At 43.9% G+C, this 25,247-nt stretch overlaps 1 protein-coding gene across 1 annotated transcript in view; it reads left to right on the top strand.

Moving 5' to 3' along the window:
• The window catches only part of SEMA4C (semaphorin 4C), a 32,297-nt gene extending 18,951 nt beyond the window's left edge, over positions 1-13,346 (top strand). Inside the window, exons 6-15 of the mRNA XM_069766635.1 lie at positions 3,618-3,714; positions 3,866-3,982; positions 4,735-4,886; positions 5,297-5,472; positions 8,345-8,489; positions 8,954-9,176; positions 9,262-9,377; positions 10,341-10,498; positions 10,914-10,981; positions 11,068-13,346. Of these exons, the coding sequence (XP_069622736.1) occupies positions 3,618-3,714; positions 3,866-3,982; positions 4,735-4,886; positions 5,297-5,472; positions 8,345-8,489; positions 8,954-9,176; positions 9,262-9,377; positions 10,341-10,498; positions 10,914-10,981; positions 11,068-11,912 (2,097 nt within the window). The 3' untranslated portion in view covers positions 11,913-13,346. The remainder of the gene's footprint in view (positions 1-3,617; positions 3,715-3,865; positions 3,983-4,734; positions 4,887-5,296; positions 5,473-8,344; positions 8,490-8,953; positions 9,177-9,261; positions 9,378-10,340; positions 10,499-10,913; positions 10,982-11,067) is intronic.
• Positions 13,347-25,247: the final 11,901 nt, after the last annotated feature.

Genomic DNA, 25,247 nt, shown 5'->3' with positions numbered 1-25,247 from the left:
GCAAATTTTGCATCCTTGGATTATTTCAAGGTGCATAATCACATTAATTTGTTTTTATTATAAACTTAAGGTGATTTTGGATCCACTATGGAATATATATATATATATATATATATATATATATATATATATATATATATTTCGGACAACTGAGCAGGTGGAGGCGTTGGTCTGCTCCTTTCACCCAAATGTACTTTCCAAGTTATCCCCCAAGTACCCTCACTTGTCTTCCCTTCCTTTGAGGTCCATGTGGTCAGACTCTACGTCCCCTTCTCCATGTGAGTGGCGGTGGTGTATCGTCCTCCCGGCCCCTCTCATCAGTTCCTGGATCACTTTGCCACCTGGCTTCCACACTTTCTCTCCTGTGACACCCCCAACCTTATCATGGGTGATTTCAACATCCCCATTGCCTCTCCCCTCTCCCCATCTGCTTCTCACCTTTTATCTCTATCCTCCTCTTTCCGCCTCTCGCAGCATACTAACTCTCCAACACATGAAGATGGAAACTCCCTTGACTTGGTCTTCTCCCGGCTTTGCTCAGTGGATGATTTCACAAACTCCCCACTCTTTGACCACAGCCTTCTTTCATTCTCTATCAAGAACTGCCATCCCGCTCAGGTCACCCCCACTTTCCACACTTATAGAAACATACAGGCCATTAACACCCAGAAACTTATGAAGAACTTGCAGTCCTCATTGGCCCCAATCTTCTCCATCTCATGTCCTGATTCTGCTCTGAAGCATTACAATGAAACCCTGCAAAGTGCTCTGGATGAAGCTGCTCCTCCTATACATAAAACAACTCGGCACAGATGGCAACAACCGTGGCACACGCTGCAAACACGTTTCCTGCAGCGGTGCTCCAGGTGCGCAGAACGTCTGTGGAGAAAATCTAATCTACCCGAAGATTTCATCCATTATAAGTTCATGCTAAAGACATACAATTCTGCCCTTCACCTCTCCAAACAAACCTATTTCAACACCCTCATCACCTCCCTGTCCAATAACCCTAAACGTCTCTTTGACACGTTCCAGTCCCTACTCAACCCAAGAGAGCAGGCCCCAACCACGGATCTCCGTGCTGACGATCTGGCCAATTACTTCAAAGAAAAAATTGACCACATTCGACAGGAAATCATCTCCCAATCTCTTCATACCATGCACTGTCCTCCCTCCCCCACTGCATCTAGTTCACTCTCTGACTTTGAAGCAGTTACAGAAGAAGAAGTAAGCAGGCTCCTTGCATCTTCTCGCCCGACCACTTGCACCAGTGACCCCATTCCGTCACATCTCCTCCAGTCCCTTTCCCCAGCTGTCACCTCTCACCTAACAAAAATATTCAACCTTTCCCTCACTTCCGGTATTTTTCCCTCCTCATTTAAGCATGCCATCATACATCCATTACTTAAAAAACCATCCCTCGATCAAAACTGTGCCGCTAATTATAGACCTGTCTCTAATCTTCCCTTCATCTCTAAACTCCTCGAACGCCTGGTCCACTCCCGTCTTACCCGCTATCTCTCAGATAACTCTCTTCTCGACCTTCTTCAATCTGGCTTCCGCTCTTTACACTCTACTGAAACTGCCCTCACTAAAGTCTCTAATGACCTACTAACAGCTAAATCTAATGGTCACTACTCCATGCTAATTCTCTTGGATCTCTCTGCAGCATTCGATACTGTGGACCATCAGCTCCTCCTCACTATGCTCCGCTCCATTGGCCTCAAGGACACCGTTCTCTCCTGGTTCTCCTCCTATCTCTCTGACCGATCCTTCACTGTATGTTTTGCTGGTTCCTCCTCCTCTCACCTTCCCCTTACTGTTGGGGTTCCTCAAGGATCAGTCCTAGGCCCCCTCCTCTTCTCGTTGTATACTGCCCCTATTGGACAAACAATCAGTAGATTTGGTTTCCAGTACCATCTCTATGCTGACGACACCCAATTATACACCTCTTCTCCTGTTGTCACGCCGACCTTTTTAGAAAACACCAGGGATTGTCTTACCGCTGTCTCTAACATCATGTCCTCCCTCTATCTGAAATTAAACCTGTCAAAAACTGAACTCCTCGTGTTCTCTCCCTCTACTAACCTACCTTTGCCTGACATTGTCATCTCTGTGTGCGGTTCCACCATTACTCCAAAGCAACATGCCCGCTGCCTTGGGGTCATCCTTGATTCCGAGCTTTCATTCACCCCCCACATCCGATCACTGGCTCGCTCTTCTTACCTGCATCTCAAAAACATTTCTAGAATTCGCCCTTTTCTTACTTTCGACTCTGCAAAAACTCTTACTGTTTCACTTATTCATTCTCGTCTGGACTATTGTAACTCTCTACTAATCGGCCTCCCTCTTACCAAACTTTCCCCGCTCCAATCTGTCCTGAATGCTGCTGCCAGGATCATATTCCTCACCAACCGTTACACCGATGCCTCTACCCTGTGCCAGTCATTACACTGGCTACCCATCCACTCCAGAATCCAGTACAAAACTACTACTACCCTCATCCACAAAGCACTCCATGGCTCAGCACCACCCTACATCTCCTCTCTGGTCTCAGTCTACCACCCTACCCGTGACCTCCGCTCCGCTAATGACCTCAGGTTAGCATCCTCAATAATCAGAACCTCCCACTCCCGTCTCCAAGACTTTACACGTGCTGCGCCGATTCTTTGGAATGCACTACCTAGGTTAATACGATTAATCCCCAATCCCCACAGTTTTAAGCGTGCCCTAAAAACTCATTTGTTCAGACTGGCCTACCGCCTCAATGCATTAACCTAACGATCCCTGTGTGGCCTATTTATATAAAAAAAAAAAATCAGGTTCCTCGCATTATGTTCTCATTCACTTTATGCAGTTAATAGCCCTCTGTGTCTGTACTGCTACATACTTAGGCAGTTAACTGGTTCATGCAGCTTTACATGAACACCTGAGCCTTACACTATGGCTGGTCCGAATAACTAAAGCAATTGTTACCATCCACCTCTCGTGTCTCCCCTTTTCCCCATAGTTTGTAAGCTTGCGAGCAGCAGGGCCCTCATTCCTCCTGGTATCTGTTTTGAACTGTATTTCTGTTATGCTGTAATGTCTATTGTCTGTACAAGTCCCCTCTATAATTTGTAAAGCGCTGCGGAATATGTTGGCGCTATATAAATAAAAATTATTATTATTATTATATATGTACTAAGGAAAAAAAAAAAAAGTGCGCCGTGGTTATCGGACAATATCCACATTCAGGTCTTTTGCTTGATGTATCTACATGGATAGAAATATTGGTAATGGGGATGATCATGATGGGTATGAATACTGAAGTGGGATGTACATCGGAGAGGGGCTGCGATACGGTGCAGTCTTCTTCAGATCTGTTACCTCCTTAGCTGAAAAACCAATTGTTTGGATTCTAACACTGACTGAGGAGAGTTCACTGTGTAGTGGTATAACTTTCCTGGAAAAACCCCTACTTGAATACAGTCATGAAACCAGCGCACAGGGCCGGCAGCCAATATCCTTGCAGTATTGTTTAATAAGTGTCGCTGCCAGAGATGCGTTCCATCTAGAGAATAAGTGTGCTCAATGCCAGGCTGCCTCCTGACAAGCCGTGCTTTCCTCCTGCCCAGGAGCTGTCAACGTTCACCCTGGATAGTGTCAACTTGGAGGATGGAAGGGGAAAATGTCCGTATGATCCATCCACAGGCCACACGGGGCTTGTCGTCGGTGAGTAAAGAGATCCTAAATTTCTTTCCAGATGTGGGGGGATGACTAGTAAGGCAGGATTATATGTATATGTGTAATATATATATATATATATATATATATATATATATATATTATCTATCTATCTATATCCATTATTTCTATATTTTAGATGGGATTTTGTACTCTGCTACATTATTCAACTTCCTGGGTACAGAGCCGGTGATTCAGCGGAGCATGGGGCAGCATAACAGTATAAAGACAGAATACCTGGCCACGTGGCTGAACGGTGAGTAAGACTCCGGGGCCACGTTATCATCATTGGATTTGCTCTTATTTTTTTTATTTTTTCTTTTCTTATTTTTTATAGAAATGGTTCTAGTAGCCAATTTTAATGCAACTGCTTCATTACGCTTTTACCTTTTCTAAGTTATCATTTTTTTTTATGGTGGCTGATTTATACTTTGCAGCTTTTCGAAACCTCAACATTTTTGCGCAATTGCTCTTCAGCAGAGTACAAAATCCAAGAGGTGTGTTTTTGTGTTTTTTTTTTTTTTTTTTTTTTCCTTTTTCTTTGCGATATTTAATTAAAAGACCATTGAAAGGCTTGCTAATACTTTTTTTTTTTAATTTTTTTTAATTCTAAAAAAATTAAGCATCTTCGAATTTGCACAAAATGCATCAAAATGTGTTTGATAAATTGGTGCTGTCAGCGGATGCTGAAAGAAAGACGCAACAGAAAATTGACTTTAACCCCCACCCCTGAAAAAAAAAAAAAAACAAAAACCTGCAAATGATTAATTTGGATTTATACCCCTTTCCAGTTCATTTTACAAGCAATATTTTCTGCACAACACCTGTGGGAGCCGGAGGAGGTGATCACATAGGGCGCCATGGGCGTTTCTGGCATGTCCACGTAACTTATGACAAGTGGCAGATATGCTACATAAGGAGCAGCCTATTAATGGCGGCATGGACATTAGTTACCTTTCTATTACTTTTACTCCCTAATCTGACAGTATATCGCTGTTCGCCTTCTAGAGGCCAAGTTTGTGGGCTCCGCTCACATGCCGGAGAGCGTGGATAATAAGATGGGCGACGATGACAAGATCTACTTCTTCTTCACTGAACGAGCCCTGGAATATGACTGCTATAGTGAGCAGGTGGTGTCCCGGGTGGCCCGCGTCTGTAAGGTTGGTGACATTTGCTGCCCGATCATTTTGTTTGATTGTCTCGGTCACTTCTTTATTACATTCCGTTCATTACTTTTTATCCTTCTGTGATATTTATGTCCTTTGTGTCTATAACCAGCTCCGTCCATCCCCCATTACGTCATTACAAACCACCTAGAATGAAAATTATATTATTGACTCCTTCCATTCAATTTCCTAATGCAGCGGCTGTCGCGTCCCTTCCCCCATAATGGGGGTGAATGGAAATGGAGATCCATTAGCATTGACCTGAAGTGCTCCTCCTGCTGTGTAATACAGAAGCTGATGTACTATTTCTCCGCCATATGGATCATTCATTTTAAAGACTTCTTCCCATTGTGGTCTCTTGTTTATTAAGATGTTTCTTACGCCATATTGTAATTCGCTTCCAGGGAGACTTGGGAGGGGCTCGAACGCTACAAAGGAAGTGGACCAGTTTCTTGAAGGCCCGGCTAGTGTGCTCCATTCCAGAGCTTCAGCTTCACTTTAACCTTTTACAGTCTGTGTTTACCCTGCGGACGGATCATTGGCGATCTACGCAGTTCTATGCCGTCTTTCAGGCACGCTGGTGAGCTATTAGTATTATGTGATAAGAAAAAAAAAAAAAAAAAAAAGCTCCCGGTGCACCGTAAAACAAACAAACGGTGGAATATGCGGGCACCGCAAAACTTTTGCATCAAGAGAAGGCAGATGGGGATGTAAAGATCATTTCACTATTTTTGTGCTAGGTAATTCATCACAACCCAAGAATCCATATTAGATTACCCTTTACCTGGTTGCTGTTTTTGTGCAGCATAGAAAATGTTAATTAAGATTATTTCCTCACACCCATTGTCTGGTCCACGTGCAATTCGAGACTATTACAACACAAATCATTATACCTGTATTCTAATAGTTGGTGACCTACATCTAGATGTCTATTTTTGTCCCTCCAGGTCATTATGGAGAACTTGTACCATCTCGGTCTTTTTACATTACCATTGCTGAGTTAGGCTAAGTTCACATTAGCATCTCTGTGCGCAGCGTATCATCTGCATGCGCAAACTCATGCCAAAACGCATTCAAACGCATGGTTACGCTGCATTTTTTTTTTATCCGCATCAGCTTACCCATGATGCCAAAAAAGCTGCGTTTGCATGCGTTTTTGCCTGCGTTTGCGTTGATTATGCGCATGCGTTCGTTATTTCCAGGAGGGCGTGTCTCAATGGGCGTGTCCTGGACGTGCGCAGTCTGAAATACGCATATGCATGTCCTTGCGTTCCCATAGACAGTAATGCGTGGTTTTGACGCACTCATCCACATGCGTTTGTCTGCGCTAAATTGACACCTCAAACAATGCAACATGTTGGGTTCGCCGCACACCGTGAAATGACGCATGCGTACGCATCCACATGCTAATGCTTGTCCCTGCATACACAATGTTAAATATATGTACGCAAGACTCATGCGGATCGGTACGCAGGTATACGCTGCACACACATATGCCGGCCTTAGAGAGAACCTGTCTGTGGCATACTGCAAAGACAGGTGTCACGCACCCATACGTACACACACACGTACTTAGTGTAAGGCATATTGTGAAGTCTGGTGGGTAGCAGCCCCTGCAAGAGTACTACTAAGCCCAGTGGAAGCAACCCTCGGCCCCTGAGATTGGGTGGTGCTGGAGATCGAGGAGGCAAGCCAGTGCCATTGCTGTGGTCGCTGGTGGGACTACAGTGAAATCTGTGCAGCTGCTTAGGACAAATGCCAGACGATGGATGTTTAGTTCTCAGTGGTGGGGAGGGATCTGAGGTACTTTCCTGTAAGCCTGAGGTGCCATAGATGCCAAGGTCCAGGCTGAGAGAAGTTTTAGTGCATGTTTAGTGCTAGATGCAGCGGGAGTGAGGAGAGCTGATACATATTGCTGGAGAAGAGCCGGGGTCCTCACTCCATGAGGGGCTGTTGGTTCAGTGTACTGAATAACTTTGGAGAGCTGTAATCCTCATTGAGTTTTTCTTCCTGTTGCACCTGAGGTCTGGACATTGCTTATTGAGGCAGGCTGACCCTGCATCCCTTCCACGATGTTCCCTTTTTTTATGGCATTACACAGCCATTACCTGTAAAAGACCCTTAGCTTCACAAACATGCAATAATCAATCAAAACACAAGACGCGTTGACTTGGTTGGAAATTATATGGCCACGGCCTTGATAAAAGATTCACATACAAACTTTTAAACTTATAACAAACCGCAGCTTAGCCCAATCTCAAGCCCGTTTACCATTTCCAAAAACCTGATGTCCATTCAGTTCCCTGAACGACTTGCCCCAGGCCCGTGACAAAGCAAACATTGAGGGAGTGGCAGCACTTCCTTCTGGCAGCGATGGGGAATGACAAATCTCCCTCATCGCTGCCTCTTCTTATCCCCCTCAGCCCACCTGTATTTACTAAATAGATTGCCCTATCAACGGACGTCGCTGAGGGAAAAGCTGTACTTCACCCAGCAACGTGCTGTTGACAGGATAAAAACCTCCACCAATCCCTGTACATCAAAAATACTGGGAAAGCTTGGCGGAAGAACTTTTCCCACCAGGCTTAACCCTTTAATAGGTGGGTTATATTATGGCCTGGTAAAGCCATGTGTAACCCTCCTGATGGCCCAGGTTATATCGTTCTTCTGAGGATGGCCCACCAGTGGCGAGACTACTGTGACCTTTGGCAGCCATTACGCCCCAGTTCAGTGTAGGCCAACCCAGACTTGTCGGCACATTTTTACATATGGAAGTAGTTGGTATTGGCTGTATAGTTATTGTCCATCAATAAAAGTTAGTTGTCCGGCCTCAGAGTGATTGCAAACTTGTGAATCCTCACATCGCATGCACTGTGAAGATTTTCTGGAGCATGCGACCGGTGCGTGACTGCAAGTATCCAATTTGCATGCATGCGGTCATGTGCCGACTAGACATGCCACCTCCACCTTCAATGCAAGTGTGTTGAGCATATCCGGACAAGTCTAGTCAGAATGTGGCCGCAAGTATGCAGGATGTGAGCGCTCCTGGTGCCAGAGAGTCTTGACTGGTCTGCAGTCTTCCCCCAAGGCAAGACAACCCCTTTTTAAACTTAATACATATTGATGCTGGGCAAGTTTAAAGTGTGTAGAGGGGAATTGTTGGTTGAAAGACCTGCGGCAGCTGAACTGCCTTTGGAACAAAGGATTGAGCATGTTTCAAACCAATGTGCCTGACCAATATGATCTGCTATCGGGAGTACTGGACACCCCTGTATACATCAGTTAGCTGATCGGTCAGATGTGGCCACCTGATGGGCGAGTTACTTGTGTAGGAAGACAAGATGCAGGTTCTTCATGTGCCTGGTAGGGCTGTATGAATAGTCTATAGCTGAAGCAGCTAGCTGTTTATTACATACATATAAGCATCTAACACTTTGCCTTTTTTTCTTCAGGGGTGATGTTTCGGTTTCTGCGGTTTGCCAGTACGCCATCCAGGACATTCAGAAGGTTTTTGATGGCCCTTACAAGGAATACCGCGAGCAAGCCCAGAAATGGGGTCGCTACTCTGACACGGTGCCCAGTCCGCGACCCGGATCTGTAAGTTTAGAGCAGTTAAAGCAAAACTAAGTGTGTAATGCAATCCGCTAACCTCACATGAACTGCACTCCGAGGCTGCGCGGGCCGATCCCTGGAGACCAAGCCAGGAGAGGGATTGCTGAAGCACAAAGGACGATTTCTGGTGAAATCAAAATTCAGCACGAAACAGTCCGGGAACGCCATAGTACAATCTATTCCTCCCCCTGATTATTAACGGCACTACCTTATCCCTCCAGGCACCTTGTACCTGGGTGTTGTAGTTAATAATTAGGGCATCCATGATGCCATTTACAAAAAAGTCACGGAGGTGGAAAGAGAAATAATTTCTACCGTAGTGGTGAGATCAGCAGACAAGGAAATGTCGCTAGTTGTAAAACGTGGCATGCAAATCAATATTTGGTATAGTGTGTTTTATTATTACTTTTTCAGTTTTTCTCTTCTAAAAGAAACTTCTTTGGTTCCAGTGTATCACAAATTTCCACCGGCATCACGGAATGAACAGCTCGATGGACCTCCCCGATAACACGCTCAACTTTGCCAAGAAGCACCCCCTGATGGACGAGCCCGTTCAATCTGTCCAAGGCCGCCCTCTGCTGGTCAGGAAGGGAGTGAATTTCACAACTCTTGCAGTGCACAGGACCACAGGGCTGAGTGGGGAGTTGTACGACGTGCTCTTCATCGGAACAGGTCAGCGTTTTAGTGATGTCGTCTCAATCGGTGGAACTTCTGCGATCGTTCTCGGAGATGCTCATTATCCTTTATTTTGCTGCAGGAAATGGATGGCTGAACAAAGCTGTACGTTTGGGATCTAGTGTCCATTTAATTGAGGAAATCCAAATGTTTGACAAGCCATATCCAGTCCACAGCTTGGTCCTGTCTACTCGGAAAGTAAGGATTACAGTTATTAATGTCACTGAAGCGTTCATTAGGCTTTTTGTTTAGAATTTTTACTCCCTGTCAATATGGCGTCTCCATCTAAATGTACGGTTAATACAGGGATCTCAAACTCCTTTTCACAGAGAGCTACTAGAGCATTATGGTTACCTTCAAAAGGCCACTTATAATGTGGTAAGGGCTCATGCAGATGTCCGTGCAACATGGTACAAGCATGTACTGCAATTCTCAGACTAGCCGGCGCGGTAAAACGGTGAGCAAGAGCGCTCTGAGAGCTGTCCCAGATCTCAGATTCCAAGATGGTTGCTCCCTACGCCAAGTACTGGTTGTTTCAGCTCCTTTTTAAGTGCTGGCTAACTGCATCCATTCGGTTTCAAAGATGGCGCTCACTCCCTGTGTTGGCGCCGTCACCAGTATTTTAATAGAGGGGCTGGGTGCCATCTTGGATTTTTGAGCTCTGGTTTAAACCACCACACTGCTCTTTTTAAAAGAAACTCACAGGCGGTGGACTCAGAAGGCCCAGCTCTGCACTTTCCTCATACGGAGAGCTGGTTCTTTTCACCTCACGGACCATGATGTGGTGGTCTGGAGTCATCCCACGGGCCATGAGTTTGACACCCCTGGGCTAATATGAAGTTGCCAGGGTTTCACTTGATACGGCTGCACAGCTCAAAGCTGACCTGGCGCTAAGGGCCTGTACCAACGGGGCGTGTTTGGAGTGGAACATCTGCTGCGTATCATAGCATGTTGTGGATGAGAGCGAAAATTCAGAGTAAATTGACCGAGGTTGTTGGTTTTTGAATCCGCACCGTGTCACTTTATGCCTCACGTTTCATCCTTGTATAGGGAATATCCAACAAAATCGACTTCTTTTTGAAACCACAAATAGTCCCCATGTGCTTGTATCCTGGGGGTAAAATGGTCCTCCTATCTCTATAGATTCCTTTTCTATTACAGACTTTTCTCTTCGCTGGCTCTCCCTCTGGGCTGATCCGGCTTCCCATGGCGGACTGCAGTAAATATCGCTCCTGTGCTGATTGCATCCTTGCCCGGGATCCCTTCTGTGCCTGGAATCTGAGCTCCAGCCGATGCGTTGAGTCTGATATACAAAATGGGTGAGTAGCGGTCATATGCAGGGTCAGACGGTTGGGTTGGTATATCCATAACATGCACTGAGGATATGCAATATTCGCCAAGTGCTACAAGGCGATTTCTGTGTCGTGCCCTTGAGATCATAGCATTGCGACATCATGTTCAATGATTACCTGTGGTGACATATGATACATTTCTGACACTATAAGTTGGATGTTCTGTCACTGATTGCAGGTCGTACACAGCTCTCTTGATATTGACTTCTGCTCCGGTTACACACTACTCCTCCCCCACCTCATTTCCCCATAAAATCACATCCTTAAAGTAGTTGTACGATATCAAGATGTTTTGGTTGCATTACGTGTCACACGCCGCTGTCCAGCCAAGTTTGTACCTATGTCAGTAAACTTTGCACTAACATTTTTGTCTTCTTTGCAGGGATGCTCTGCTCCAGGACATTGAGAGCTTTGATACATCCATGTGTGAAGTTCAGTACATGAAATTATGTAAGTTTCTTTCTTCCATCAGATTTAGTAATACTTGGGGGAAGCAGAACTATTTTCTCATATTTGTTTCAATTTTTCTATTTCAGCCAAACCTTCGTCAAGAAATCTCACTGTGGCCATTGGGACAAATGTGGTTCTCCCTTGTGAGCTGACCTCCAACCTGGCCCAACCCATATGGAAGTTCAATGGTCAGGATTTAAGGCAGGACGACAATGACTCTGTGCTTTACGACATCACACTCCAGGCTCTGGTTATCCTCGGAGTTAATGTTCACCATTCTGGGACTTACAGTTGCATTTCGGTTGAACAGGGGGCACAATTTGCTTCTAAACATTACCAGTTAAATGTGGTGGCCTCCCCATCTCTGACTCTGGAGTCTTCTGCTCCTATGGATGGTTTGGGTTTGGTCTGGATGATGGTCATCGCTCTTGGGGCTGTTTGCTTGGCCCTTTTTCTGGCGGTAGTCTACCTGCGGAGAAGGTTACAAGATGAGATGGAGAAAGGTTCCAAAACTCTGGAGAACACGCTTGTGTATCCCATCCAGTTACCATCACAACCAAAAATTGCAAAGTGCCTGCCCAGTGCAGACTCTGATGAGAAACTCTGGGATCCTTCCTCCTATTACTATTCTGATGGATCACTAAAGATCGTCCCAGGCCACGCGTTGTGCCAGAACAGCACGGGTTCCTCCTCTCCATCTGGCAATGGCATCCCTGGTCAACCACTTCCTTCACCACCTCTTCATTCACCTAACCATATGCTGCTGTCCAGTGTCCGGGGCTCCAGCAGTAATGGCTACATACGACTAACACTAGGTGGGGGAATAAACGAAGAGCGCCCACCACTTGGGGACCTAAATGAAGAACTAAGGTGGAAACTGAAGCAGAGGCAGACCTTGCCGGACTCCAATCCAGAGGAATCGTCTGTCTGACGACCCAAGTTGCCACCTGCACAGTTTGCACTGGTTTTTGTTTTTTAGTTTTTTTGTTTTTTTTACCTACTTTTTTATGTTGTACTACCTCAGGGACTGGAGATTGGGGGAAGGATGTGGCCAAAACTTAATTTCTCTTTCCACCCGTTGTCTCCACTGCAGATGTATGGAAACAATGAGAAGACCTTCATGGTTCTCTTTTCATCCTGTTGTACTTTTCTCACATTTTTCTCACAGTTCTATGACTTGTAAAACTTCAGTATTTTGTGAATCTTTCTTGTAAGATTTGATGCGCTCTTGGGTGATGTTGGATCCGGACCGCCACGGAGGATCCAGTCTCCTCCTATTCCTGAAAACTTTGGCCAGAAGCGCAATATTCGACAGAAGACTTGGCAACCTGTTTACTCTTTCTGTCCATTGCTGTGCAGGGATCAATGGTTTAACCACTTAGTTGCCGGTCTTGATTTACAGCAGGTTTCCCGATGTAATGCAATAAGATCACTACTGTTTTCTATAGCATTTTCACACTAAACGTTTACAGCGCTTTCTCATACCACCAAACCTTTGTGGAAGGAACAGCTATAGCTTAGCCGGAAAGGAGTGCGTGCGTATGACATCCGAAGAAAGTAAGACTCCAACATATCCAATTTTTACTTGGAGGCAGCGTTTGGCTTTATTTTTAGGTCCCCCCCCCCGCTCAAACCTTGCCTATTTAACCCCCTCTTCCCCACGCGGCTCACATGTAAAATGACTGATCGGATCACGTAATCGTGATGCAGCCCCAGCCTGGTTGCTGAGTGTTCGTGTAAATGACTCGTTTTTAGACGCATGATAATGAATGTGAGGATCTGTCAATAGTTCTACGCTCCTTATTTTATATCGTTCTTCTGGAAGCAGAAACAATCAATCCTTCTAGAATTTTTTTTTTTATTTTTTTTAGTGTCCATGCAGTTCCGTAACCTCAGCCCATTCAATCATTCCACAATGAGACATAAATGAGAACATTTCAGAAATCCATAGGCAAGACCAGGGCTTGCATGGATTTATTTTTTTCCCCGCTGCCAAATGCCATTAATTTTTTTTATATATTTTTTTTGTTTGTTTTGTATTTTAATTTTCACATGGTCTGCGAGTGGCGGCAGGGAGGGATGAGAGAGTTGTGTTGTGTATATACGTATTCTATTCACTGTTTTTTAAAATCCAAACCTCCTTGGGGGTCTGCACGCTAAAAATATCATTTTTTTTTTTCATTCTCTTCTGTAAATAGGATCCTGTTCCCACGCTCTCTTTCCCTTGTCCCCATGCTCATTCTGTAGTTCACTGTGTAATTTATTTGTCTGTTTGAAATATATTTATTTCCTGTAAATAAGTATTTTTATATTGAGAAAATAAAAATGGAATTTAAACAATGTTAATTTTTTTTTTCCCCCCCCCAATGTTCTGTACCCGTTTCATGATTTGTGCCTTTTCCTATCCAAAATTTTTACTGTATAGAAATCCAGGTAATTTGATTGGTTTCCCAGTATTAATCTAGATCAAAACATGTTTTCACAGGATAGATGATTTCTTGCTGATCGATGGCGATCAGACGCAGGAACCCGCATCGATTGGAAAAACAGAGCACATTTATTACCGTTGGGGCACAGACGGCCGTATAAATCAGAACGCAGTGCAATTGCTGGCCGGTGGCTCTCATGACTTGAGATTCATACAGTGGCTTGCGAAAGTATTCATACACCCACACCCCCCTCCTTGGTGCTTTGCTACCTCACAACCTGGAATTTCACTTTTTTTTAATTTTTTTTAGCTAGTTTACATCAGTTCATGTAAAGAACATGCCTACAACTGTGAACATTTTGGTGTTCTTTTTGTTTGATTCACAAACAAAAAATACTACAAAATAACTGAAAACTCCAGGGCGCATAACTATTCACTCACCTAAAGTCAGTACTTTGTGGAGCCTCCTTTTGCGGCAATTACAGCTGCATGTTGCTTTGGATAAATCTCTATGAGCTTTCCACATCTTGCCACTTGTATTTTTGCCCATTCCTCAAGGGAAAATTGCTCCAGCTACTTCAAGCTTGCTATTTGCCGGAGGAAACCATCCATCTTCAAGTGTCGCCAGATTCCCAGTTGGGCTTTTAATAGGCCACTCCAAAACATTACACATATCCCTTAAAACACTCGAGTGTCGCTTTAGCAGTATATTTGGATCATTGTCTTGGTGGAAGGTGAGCCTCACTCCCAGTCTTGAATCACTGGCAGACTGAAGCTGGTTTTGCTCAAGAAAATCCCTGTATTTCGCACCATCCTTCTTCCACTCGACCGTTTTTCACTGTCCCTGCTGCCGAAAAAACATTCCCACAGCCTGATGCTGCCACCACGTTTCAATGTGGGGAAGTTGTTCTTTGGGTGATGAGCTGTGTTGGTTTGGCACCAGTCATAGCGTTTGTCTTGGTGGCCAAAAACATCAATTTTGGTCTCATCTGACCTCTGTACCTTCCTCCATACATTTTGGGAGTCTCCCACATGTTTTTTGGCAAACTCAAAATGAGCTTCTCAATTTTTGTGTGTAAGTAAAGGCTTTTTTTTTTTCTGCCCACTCTTCCATGAAGGCCACCTCCCATGGAGTATGCGGCTTATTGTGGCTGTATGGACAGATACTCCAGTCTCTGCTTGAGAACTCTGCTGCTCTTTCAGGATTACCTTTTGGTCTCTGTGCTGCCTCTCTGATTAATGCCCTCTTTGCCCGGGCTGGGACTTCTCGTGGGCAGCCCTCTCTTGGCAGGTTTGTTGTGATACAATGTTCTTTCCATTTGATTATGATTTTATTTGATGGTAATCCGTGGGGATCATCAGAGATTGGATTTTTTTTTTTTTTTATAACCCAACCCTAACTTGTACTTCAAGTCAGGGACAAAGTTGTTGAGGAGATCTCCTTGGTCTTCATTGTGTTTGGTTAGTGGTGCCTCTTGCTTTATGGTGCCATGGCCTTTCAGAAAAGGTGTGTGTATATACTGACATACCGTGTGACACTTGGATTGCACACAGGTGGACTTCCTTTCACTAAGCACGTGATGTATGAAAGTAACTGCTTTAACCAGAATTTTTTTAGGGGCTTTATAGCAAACAGGGTAAACACATATGCACATGCCAATTTTTAGTTATTTGATTCCAGAAATTTAAATTTGTGCCTATATTTTTCTCACTTCAGGAACTTAGACTATTTAGTACTGAGCGAGTATACTCCGTTTATCGGGGTTCCCCCAGCACGCTCGGGTGATCTCCGAGTATTTTGGCGTGCTCGGAGATTTAGTTTTCGTCGCCACAGCTGCATGATTTGCGACTGCTAGACAGCCTGAATACATGTGGGGGTTGCCTGTTTGTTCGGGAATTCCCACTTGTATACAGCTTGTCTAGCAGCCGCAAATCATGCAGCTGCAGCGACGAAAACTAAATCTCCGAGCACTCGCAATTACTTGGAGACCACCTAAGCATGCTCGGGGGAAACCCGAGTAACGAGTATACTCGCTCATCACTAGTGCTGATGCATCACACACAAATCAGATTACAAAAATGTTTAAACACAAGTTGTAATGTAACAAAATAGGTAAAAAGACAAGTGGGTGAGTACTTTAGCAAGCCACTGTAGCTGCATAGAAATACATGAAGCTGTAACGCTTCGGTTAGAGCCACCGGCCAACCCGCGCTCGGTCCGATTGTATATCCGTCTGACTGTGCCCTTAGAATGGAGAAGCAGAACGCCTTTCCAACTTCTATTTGTTCACTATGTGGCTGCCAATCTTTTTCCGGCAGCCCCATACAGAAGGAATGGAGCTTCTCTTGGACGTTCCATCTGCTGCGGCATTTTGTGATGGGGTTAAAAATTCTCCAATCTGTGCAGATCTTAGCGTTTGGACCCTCATTGATCAATAAGTTATTATTTATCCTGTTGATACGTGATAACTTGACTTCCCCTTGTAAAGACTATTTATTGTATAACCGAACATTCAGCCAAGTTAAACTTTTCGACATTTTCAAGATCTGTCTGTTGTCAGTGATGATTCCATCCTGACACTTGTTCTGTATATTGTGCACACAGGTTTGTGGCTTGTTAGAGAAGAGGGCTCGTACAAGGCAATTTTGACTATGCAGCATCGGAGGAGCATCATGGCAGAGAAGGTTAGCAGATCAGGAGCTAACTACACTCCAGCGATACCGGCCAGCTTCAGAGTAGCGCTTACAAGCGCTATTGGAAAGAGTAATTTACATTGTAAATTTACAAAAGTGTGTACTTACAAGCACCATCAAAAATACCCAACAACAAGGATGGGAATAACCCTGTAAATTATTGCTTATGATGGAAAAAGTGCAGTGTGGAAATGGCCTACAGGAAGGTGGACACATCATAGATTCTGAGCGGTATGGACTCTGTGTGCATGAAGCCTTGTTTGCATGAAATCCGAGAACCATGTCCGTGAGGATTAACCTTAATCGGTCAAGTTCTGATTAAATCATGATTTCTTTCTTTTTGGGCAGTAAATGTAAAAAAATTTAAAAAAAAAAAGCACAGAAAAGATGAGTGGCGTATAGGTACAGCACTTTGTCAGGAGCGTTGTTCCTCTCCACTTGATGCCCCAAATGAACGCAACTGAAGTATTAAATCTTCCACATGTTGCAGGTCAGGCTGAGCATTTTTGAGACATTCAAAGTGGTAAGTGGAGCTAATTTGACCCTGCTGCCCCCCATCAGAAAGCCTCTGCAGCTGCAGGACCCTATTCTTAGAACAGATTTTTACATCTCTTGTGTCTCCTTACCATCTGTCACCACTTTAAAGGTAATTTTAGGGTGGGCCCCTGTAGGTTTGGACATCTCTCAGAAATCCTTCTTTAATGTTCACTAGGCAGTGGTAAAAGGGGGAAGCATATGCCAGTGTGTTTGGGGGGCTAATGTCAATTTTTACTTGTTATACACGAAGTAATTTCCTATAGCTTAAAGGGATTGCATGCTTTGAAAAATCCGTTTGTTGGAAAGTATCCCCTGAAGATTTGATCACATCAGATCAGACGTAATTTGTAATGTGGAGGGGAATCCAGCAAATGTCCATAGTATTACACCATAGCAAGTGACGCCAACAGGCTGGCAAGGTAATGCAGAGTGTGCCAGGTCCTGTGACGATGGACCTGAATGTTGGACTGCCCTCTATTAGTAAAGTAGGTCCTCTAACACAGACAACCTCCATGTTGATGAGTGCACTGGAATGGCACCACAATCTTATGTATTCAGTAATAAAGAAAACAAAAGTCACCTCCAAAAACGAAGCAAAATACATTGAGACGCTACAGGGAATAACACATTTTCCTGAAACAACTTCTGTTTCAAAAACTAGGCTGGTGCTCTGGGGTCTAAAAGATGTGCGCACAAACCCTAAATGGACCTTAAATCTTCCCCTCTAAAACAAAACTGATCCTAATGGGATCTGATCTGTTTGTCTCAAAATAGTTACACCACAAATGGCCGCCGTACAGAATCTGACAAACAAAACCCTGCAGTTCCAGTAAAACCTCATGCTCCTCTGTACAACGCAGAGCTGCCATATTATCGAGACTTTATATATACTGATCTATTGTTTCAGTAAAAGATTTTACCATAATGTAAAGATCGTTTCCATGGTAACATGCGCCACAAGATGAGACGTGATGTTGTCACCTGGCTTCATGCCATCCACTCACTGCTGCATTATGATGCATGTGTTACTATGGAGGGATGCAATGTCGGGCCTAGGATAGGACAGCCTGAAGTCAGCATGTTATATTAGTAATATATCCATGTTTGCTTGAAGAGGAATTGTGTGTGTGTGTATAATATATAATTTTCCCGAATAGCAGACGTTTTGTTACTGGGTTAGAGAACTGGCTAGTGTGATGTCCATAGAAATATGTCCCCATAATACAATGCATTGGGATTATGGACAGAATGTACCCCGGACCCTCAGGAGGGGAACACATGGCATTACCATTGTGTCTGGTGTTCCTCTCCTGAAGGGGTTAAATGGCCGGAAAAGGTCTTATCCCGCTGTTTTGCTCCTGCACATCCACCAAATGTTTTAGGATCTTTATTGGTGGATAGTGCTAGCCAGTCAGGTGGCCATCACATGGGAAGGCAAAATTCACTGCACCAGTGACGGCCTTTGATTAGTGGCAGTGTTAGTAAATATGTAGTCAGTGAGGGATAAAAGGGTGGTGCTGCTGAGGGGGTCTGTGTTTGACCTCCGACGTCTCCTACCTGGAAGAGCTGCAGCACGTCACCAGGATAGATGCCCTGCTGGAGCAATTGCGGGTGAAGAAGGGAGAAGATGGTGCCATATCTTGTCTTAAGCGGTGTCTGGAAGCACCACTAGGAGATGTTGCCCCTCTGGAGGCTGAAGTGCGATGGAGTGGTGACCAGGAAGCGAGGACATCAGCGGGGCTGCGCCGAAGGTTGTGATGATGTCATTGGAAGCTGTGTGCATGCACAGTTAGGCCAGGTCAAAGAAGAGAAGCGTTTATTCACCTTCCGAGGTTCTAGGATACTGGGAGGACGGAGAATCGTAGCGGGCACGGTTCCAGCACAGCATGCCAGTCGGGGCTCGGTTGCCCATCGGTGCGATGAGGCTGTCTATGGTTCGGGGCTTGATGGCATGCAAGCCAAGAGGTGGCTGACGTTTGAGGAACCTTGATGAGGGCTCGGATGGGATTGAAGGAGATCAGGAATCAGTGATATAACATAGGGGTGAAAGGGGCGGGAGAGGCTTGTTATAAGAAGGCTATTACATGTTCAGTGTCTCGGTTAGGGTATCACCTATCAATGTCAATTAAAGGGACACTGTCACCTGAATTTGGAGGGAACAATCTTCAGCCATGGAGGCGGGGTTTTTGGGTGTTTGATTCACCCTTTCCTTACCCGCTGGCTGCATGCCGGCTGCAATATTGGATTGAAGTTCATTCTCTGTCCTCTGTAGTACATGCCTGCACAAAGCAATCTTGCCTTGCGCAGGCGTGTACTATGGAGGGCAGAGAATGAACTTCAATCCAATATTGCAGCCAGCATGCAGCCAGCGGGTAAGGAAAGGGTGAATCAAAAACCCCAAAAACCCCGCCTCCATGGCTGAAGATTGTTCCCTCCAAATTCAGGTGACAGTGTCCCTTTAAAGAAGAATAGGGCGCAATGAAGTTGTGGATTTATCATTGCTGCCAGCATCAAAAGAATTCTTAGCAAAAATAGAGAAAAAAGATGAGAATGACGGGTGCAGGCCTATACATAGGTCAATTATTAACTGGCTACAAGCCTTTTCCATCTATGCTAGTGTAATGGGTGAAAGGTTTCCCCAAGAAATGTTCAGGTTTGTTCCAACATGTAGATATAATTTTAGAAACGTATAACAATTTTAGTGGCCTTAGCTGGTATTTTTATTATGAAAATTTCAGACAGAAATTAGCAGTTTTCCCTTCTCTTAAATGGGGGTAAAAAAAATGTAGGATTGTGTCTCAATTTAAAGTTGCCGGCAAGGTCAGGTGGGATGCAAAGGCTGCGACGCAGTCGGTTTTTAATAAAGGAACCTGTTTTGCCTTTAATGAGGCGCAATGTAAATGGCCGAACTCATGTAAATACAGACAGTTTTCCTTTTGTGGAGGGGCACACCCAATGGCGAGATGTTTTAAAAATGGGAACATGCCGGATCAGCCCTCCACAAAAGAATATTTTAACGTAAGCACCGAAACCAGTAAAATTGAAGAACATGCTAATGTGACTAGAACAGTGCCCAAACCGCACGATGACCAAATTATTAACTGAAGGTTTTGCAGAAAGTTTTGTTGTTCCATCATTTACGGATGTTGGTTATTTAGGGGCTAATAATTTGAAGTCAGCGGAACTATATCCAGAGGTGGTGTAAGCTAAGAGTGGCTGAGACGTTTTCGGATCAGCTGTTCCCTGATTTTCCTTTGTCACTTCTGGGGGTAGTCCCAAAGAAAGAGCCGAGCTCTTTTAGGTTAATTCATCACTTGTCCTACCCATACGGTGCACCGTTGAATGATAGTATAGATAAGTTGGTATCGGTGTGTTGCATGTTGATGTCGGTGGATATAATTAGAGGGTTTGTTCCTGGGGCACTGATGGCCAAGGCTGATATTGAAGCATTGTTTCGATTACTTCTTATTCGCCTCAATGGTTTTAACTAATTAGGTTTTCAGTTTAGAGGTTGCTTTTATGTAGATAAATGTCTGCCGATGGGGTGTTCAGTATCTTGTTTTCATTTTGAGGTTTTTTCTTCTTTCATTGAATGGGTGGTGGCGGTGCAATGTATGAAAGCTGGAATTGCACATTATGTGGATGATTTTTTTTATTCATAGGACCCAGTGAGTCGGATGTGTGTAACCAGTTATTGGGTTCTTTTCAGCAAATTTGCAGTGATTTTGGGAGCGTTGGCCGCATTGTGTTCCAAAAAGAAATCAACATTAAAGGAAGTGGAGTCTTTGTTAGGCTTGTTGGCTTTTGCTTCCAGGGTATTGCCTATGGGTAGAGTGTTTTGTAGGCAGTTGTCTGTTTATGGCAGGGATATGAAACCCATCTTTTTATGTGCCTATTTCAAAGGAAATTAGGGAGGATCTTGAAGTATGGTTTGAATTTTTAAAAGGCAAAGCTGTTTGGAGAGGGCCTTTTATGGCAGCTGAGAATGGGAATAGGTGTGTGGCTTGGTGACATGAGGCCTGGGTAGAGAACGGAGTGATGAAGAACTTAGTTTTGCTAGAGCTTTAGTCATTTTGGGTCCTCAGCTAACACATATTCTATTGTCAACAGATAAAGGTGTAGTTTTTGCCATAAATTACCTGTCGTCGTCGTGTAGTTTAGTGGTCAAGTTGCTGAGACATTTAGGTTTGATTTGTTTAGAATGGCATATCTGGCTGAAAGCAGTGTATATTGAAGGTAAATGTAACGTGAGAGCTGATGCACGTTCTCGATTCCAGTTCGCAAAGCTCTTAACGCTGGTTCTCGGGCCCAATAAGACAAGCAAAGATTGTCTGGAGTATTTACGGGGATTAATATGGTCCTAGTGGTGGAATTCTTGCAACGGCCTATAGCTTCATCAATAAGGAATGACTGTTTAGCGGAATGCGAGTAATTGTACGGTTTTTGTAGGAGCAGGAATTGGGATTCGTTGCTGAGTTCGGAGCACGCTACTTTGGCATTCTGTATGATGTTATTTGAAAAAGTACTTGCATACTCTACAGTAGTAAAAAAAAATGGCAAGTGTGTCCTTTCTAAAAAAATATTTGGAAGATGAACATTGAATAGTTATTTCCTAGTAAAACATATTTTCAAAGGTTACAAGAAGGATCATTGTGTCCGTGATGGCAGGGGTCCGTTACTCCGGCTATTCTAAAGGATTTGCGTATCATTTCTCGTTCTTGTTGTTTACATCCATTTGAATCATTACTTTTTTTTTTCAGCCGCTGCCTTGCTGCTATTTTTCAGCGCTCTGCAAATTGGGGAGCTGTTGCCCAGGAACAAGCAAGGAGGGGACGGCTTGGTTTTAAAATATGTATCAGAGAAAGCGGGTTATTTAGTGACTCGTATAGCTAGATCTAAAACCGATCCTTCCGGGAAAGGCAGTAGTCTGAAGTTCTTATATGTCCAGTTTGTTTAACAAGAGGATACTTAGGTTTGTGACCAGCAGGGGCAGGCAATTACTGCTGCACCAATCTGGCATGCCTTTAATGCGGTATCAATTTAGCAGTATTCTCAGGAATTGTTTGTCAAATTTGGGATTATGGGATCAATATTTCTCGACCCTCTCATTTCGTATTGCGGCAGCAACGGAGGCCGCTAGGTTGGGACAGAGTGAAAAGGTAATAAAAAGATTGGGGAGACGGGAGTCTAAATATTACCGGCTGTACATTAGGAAGTCATTTTATGCTAATCTTTTGCCTGTACCGTTTTTTCACGGTTATACGTTCTGGATTCTGGGCCAGTCCTTCATCCATTGGGTGAAGAACAGAGGGCAACATCGGTGCTATGGGCCCAATCTGTTGTCTCCTGATCGACTTAAAGTATGTTGGCGAGGGATCTCAGGGCAAAAATGAGATGGCCTGATCGACCAGGTGAAGATGATGAGTGACGGATTTTCAGTCCTGATGTCATTATTGTCCTCCTTGGAGGAAATTACATCAGAAAAATGGGGACAGTGGAGTTATTATTTCAAATAAAAAGCGGGATGTCAGAAATCAGAAGATGGTTTCCAAGGGTTAAGATCTTTTTTTTTTCTGAAATTATTCCTAGGTTAATCTGGATTAAGTCAGTGGATCTGAGATACTGTGAAAAGACAGAAACTTTTGAATAAATCAATTTGTACATTTTTGCCATTAATTGAAGGTTTTTTATTTTGTCATGTTGACTTGGAAGGTGGGTTACCCGGCCTTTATAGAGAGGACTTGGTACATTTATTGGAGATTGGTAACAATATTCTAAACCTAGGTTTGCAAGCAATGGTGGAGATAGCTCTTTGTGAGGTGGGGCCATACTTGCCTGGTTGGGCAAGATGGCCTGGTGGTGCTAGTCATTCAGGTATCTGAATGGACAGAAGGTTTTTTTTTTGGTTAACGGGTTTGAGCTTTTGCTGAGCTGCAATTATTGGTGGTAAACTGTTTGATATGAAAAGTTGTTGAGTATAAATATTGTGTTTGTATGATTAAAAATTATAGTTGAAGGCCGTGGCCAACTTTATCCACCCAAGTCAACGTGTCAGAACGTTTAGTTATGCGCTGTATAGGTAAGCTACAATTGTTATATTGTATAATGCTAATGGGAATCTGGGACTATAGGGCTGGATCCTGGACATTTGGTAGGCAAAAGACACATGAAAGGGTTCTTGGCCTGCATTTCTATGAATGAAGAATTTAAAGGGCATCTGTCAGGTCAGATAATGCTATTAATCTGTAGATATAGTTATGACCGGCTAATAGCGTTAGGAAGGTGCTCAACCGCCGTACTAAGGCTGTGTGCACACGTTGCGTTTTTTTCGCGTTTTTTTTTGCATTTTTTTTTCACGGTTTTTCCCAATAAAAATGCTGTAAAACCGCAAAAAAAACGCATACAATAAGCATCCCATCATTTAGAATGAATTCCGCATGTTTTGTGCACATGATGCGTTTTTTTCCGCGAAAAAAACGCATCGCGGCAAAAAACGCAGCATGTTCATTAATTTTCAGGTTTTTTTGCGGATTTCCCACTCCAAAATGCATTGGGAAGTGTCCGGAAAAAACCACGGCAAAAACGCGTCAAAACCGTGGCAAAAACGCATGCGGTTTTCTTGCGGATTTCTTGCAGAAAATGTCCGGAATTGTCAGGAATTTTCTGCGAGAAATCCTGAACGTGTGCACATAGCCTAAAAGTGCAACATCTGGGAGAAAATTATTATTTCTCCCGCAAGCCACCGGCTTTGTGTCATCCAGGGGTGCTGGAGCAGCATTAGTCACCGCTCTGTTAGCTGGACCTGGGACTTGGACTGACAGACGGCTCTGCACAGGTGTTCATATTCTCTAAAAGGCTGTAAGCTTTCTTGAAGAGATGGGTTTTCAGGTTCCAAAGGAAGGGGGATATTCGGGAGAAGTATTGGAGGTGACTGGGTGAGGAGCGAATAAGTGTGGAGGAGAGAAGGAGGTCTTTGGAGGACCAGAAGATATTGAGAGATTTGTTTCGGAAATATATGCAGGAGAAAGGTCATGGATGGCTTTGTAGATCAGTGTTAGTGGTCTGAACTGGATACTCTGGGAAATTGGGAGCCAGTGAATGGGGAAGAAGGAGAGTAGGAAGGCGAGAGATGAGCTAGTCAGGCAACAGAATTAAGGATGGACTGGAGAGGTGCGAGAGTGTGACGCCCGCCAGGGCTGTGGGGTACTGGGTCCGGGATGTGTCACGGCAGCGGTGACCCGGTCTGTGGCCCTGGGCGGCCATGTTAAAGGGACGGTCTTTAAAGGGGTTAGTTGAATAATAAAAGTTTGTGACGCCACATGTGGTATTCGGTCAGGGGTGACCGACACTGCTTTTGTTGAGGGAGGATCTAAAGTGATCCTTCACGGTTGACTCAGTGATTTCCAAATTAATCTAAAGGGCGTTGCCGGCAACTGAAAATGACCAGACGGAGACTCGTGCCTCTGTGTGGGGGATCGAGCAGATCTCTGGGCCCCCGTTTATTGTGTATGAGTTTTCATAGTCATAGAAATTATACTTCAACCAATCAGCATAAGAATACGCTCACAATTCTTAACCTATAAGAATGCAGGAAAAACTTAACCCATGAGGATACAGGAAAAATGGAAACTACAGATATGGTCGTGTCTTTTTGGCATAAAAAAACATATTAACAGATGCCTCAGTCTTGTATAGCGATACACCCACGAGTCTCTTATCTGGCTCACTCGAGTTAGAATACTCAAGGTCTTTATACTAATTATGAACCATAGACTAGCTGAATAACAAAATGTTATCTTTGTGAGAGACAGGGCAGTTACTTCATGGCAGCTGTAACCTTCTACCTAAGTAAATAACAGAATTTATCTTTAACCAACAACAAAATGGAGTCAAAGCACAAAATGGAGAATCTTTCATAATTTGTTCCTTCACATTCCCCCCTAGATAAATTTTGTTAATTAATGTCCAGCATCAGAGGTACTATCCCAAGCTATAAGCTCGAGGGGTACTGGTCTTCACATCACTGGTGCCATGTTACCAGCCATGGCTGTTGCGGTGTACCCGTCCCCCCTGTATACTAGAATTTATGAATAACAATTGTTGATAACGGTGGTGGGGATCTTTTGAAGATAGCCATGTGCTTGGCTTCAACATCTTCATCTGATAACTTTGTGAAATCAGTGTAGAGAGCAGGGGTGGCAACGCTTTTGGTTTCATCATTAGTTGTCTTAGTGCAGAATTTCCTAATACATACAGAAATACACCAAAGAACAAGTTTTAGTATTACATACACATCGCTGCCTTTATCCTTGTTATGTAACAAACTTTACAAGATTCAAGCTATCCAGCCACAAGTCCCTCAAACCAATTGGCTGGATTAAGAAAGGAGAATGTGTCTGCCCACCAACTGTCCTTATTACGGTCATTGTCTTTATCATATTGATCTCTAAATCTTTGAATATCCTCTAACTTTAACTTTATTGTACTATTGGGTTCTATATAATGACAGCATGCGGGTCCAATAACCTGACACATACCACCCTGTACTGCTGTTAAGTAATCCAGTACTACAGTGTGTTGATTAATAACTATGATAAGTTGGTTTTG

Source organism: Ranitomeya imitator, chromosome 4 (genome assembly GCF_032444005.1).
Source record: "Ranitomeya imitator isolate aRanImi1 chromosome 4, aRanImi1.pri, whole genome shotgun sequence".
In the NCBI taxonomy this organism is placed as follows: Eukaryota; Metazoa; Chordata; class Amphibia; order Anura; family Dendrobatidae; genus Ranitomeya; species Ranitomeya imitator.
This window is presented reverse-complemented; position numbering and strand designations above follow the sequence as displayed.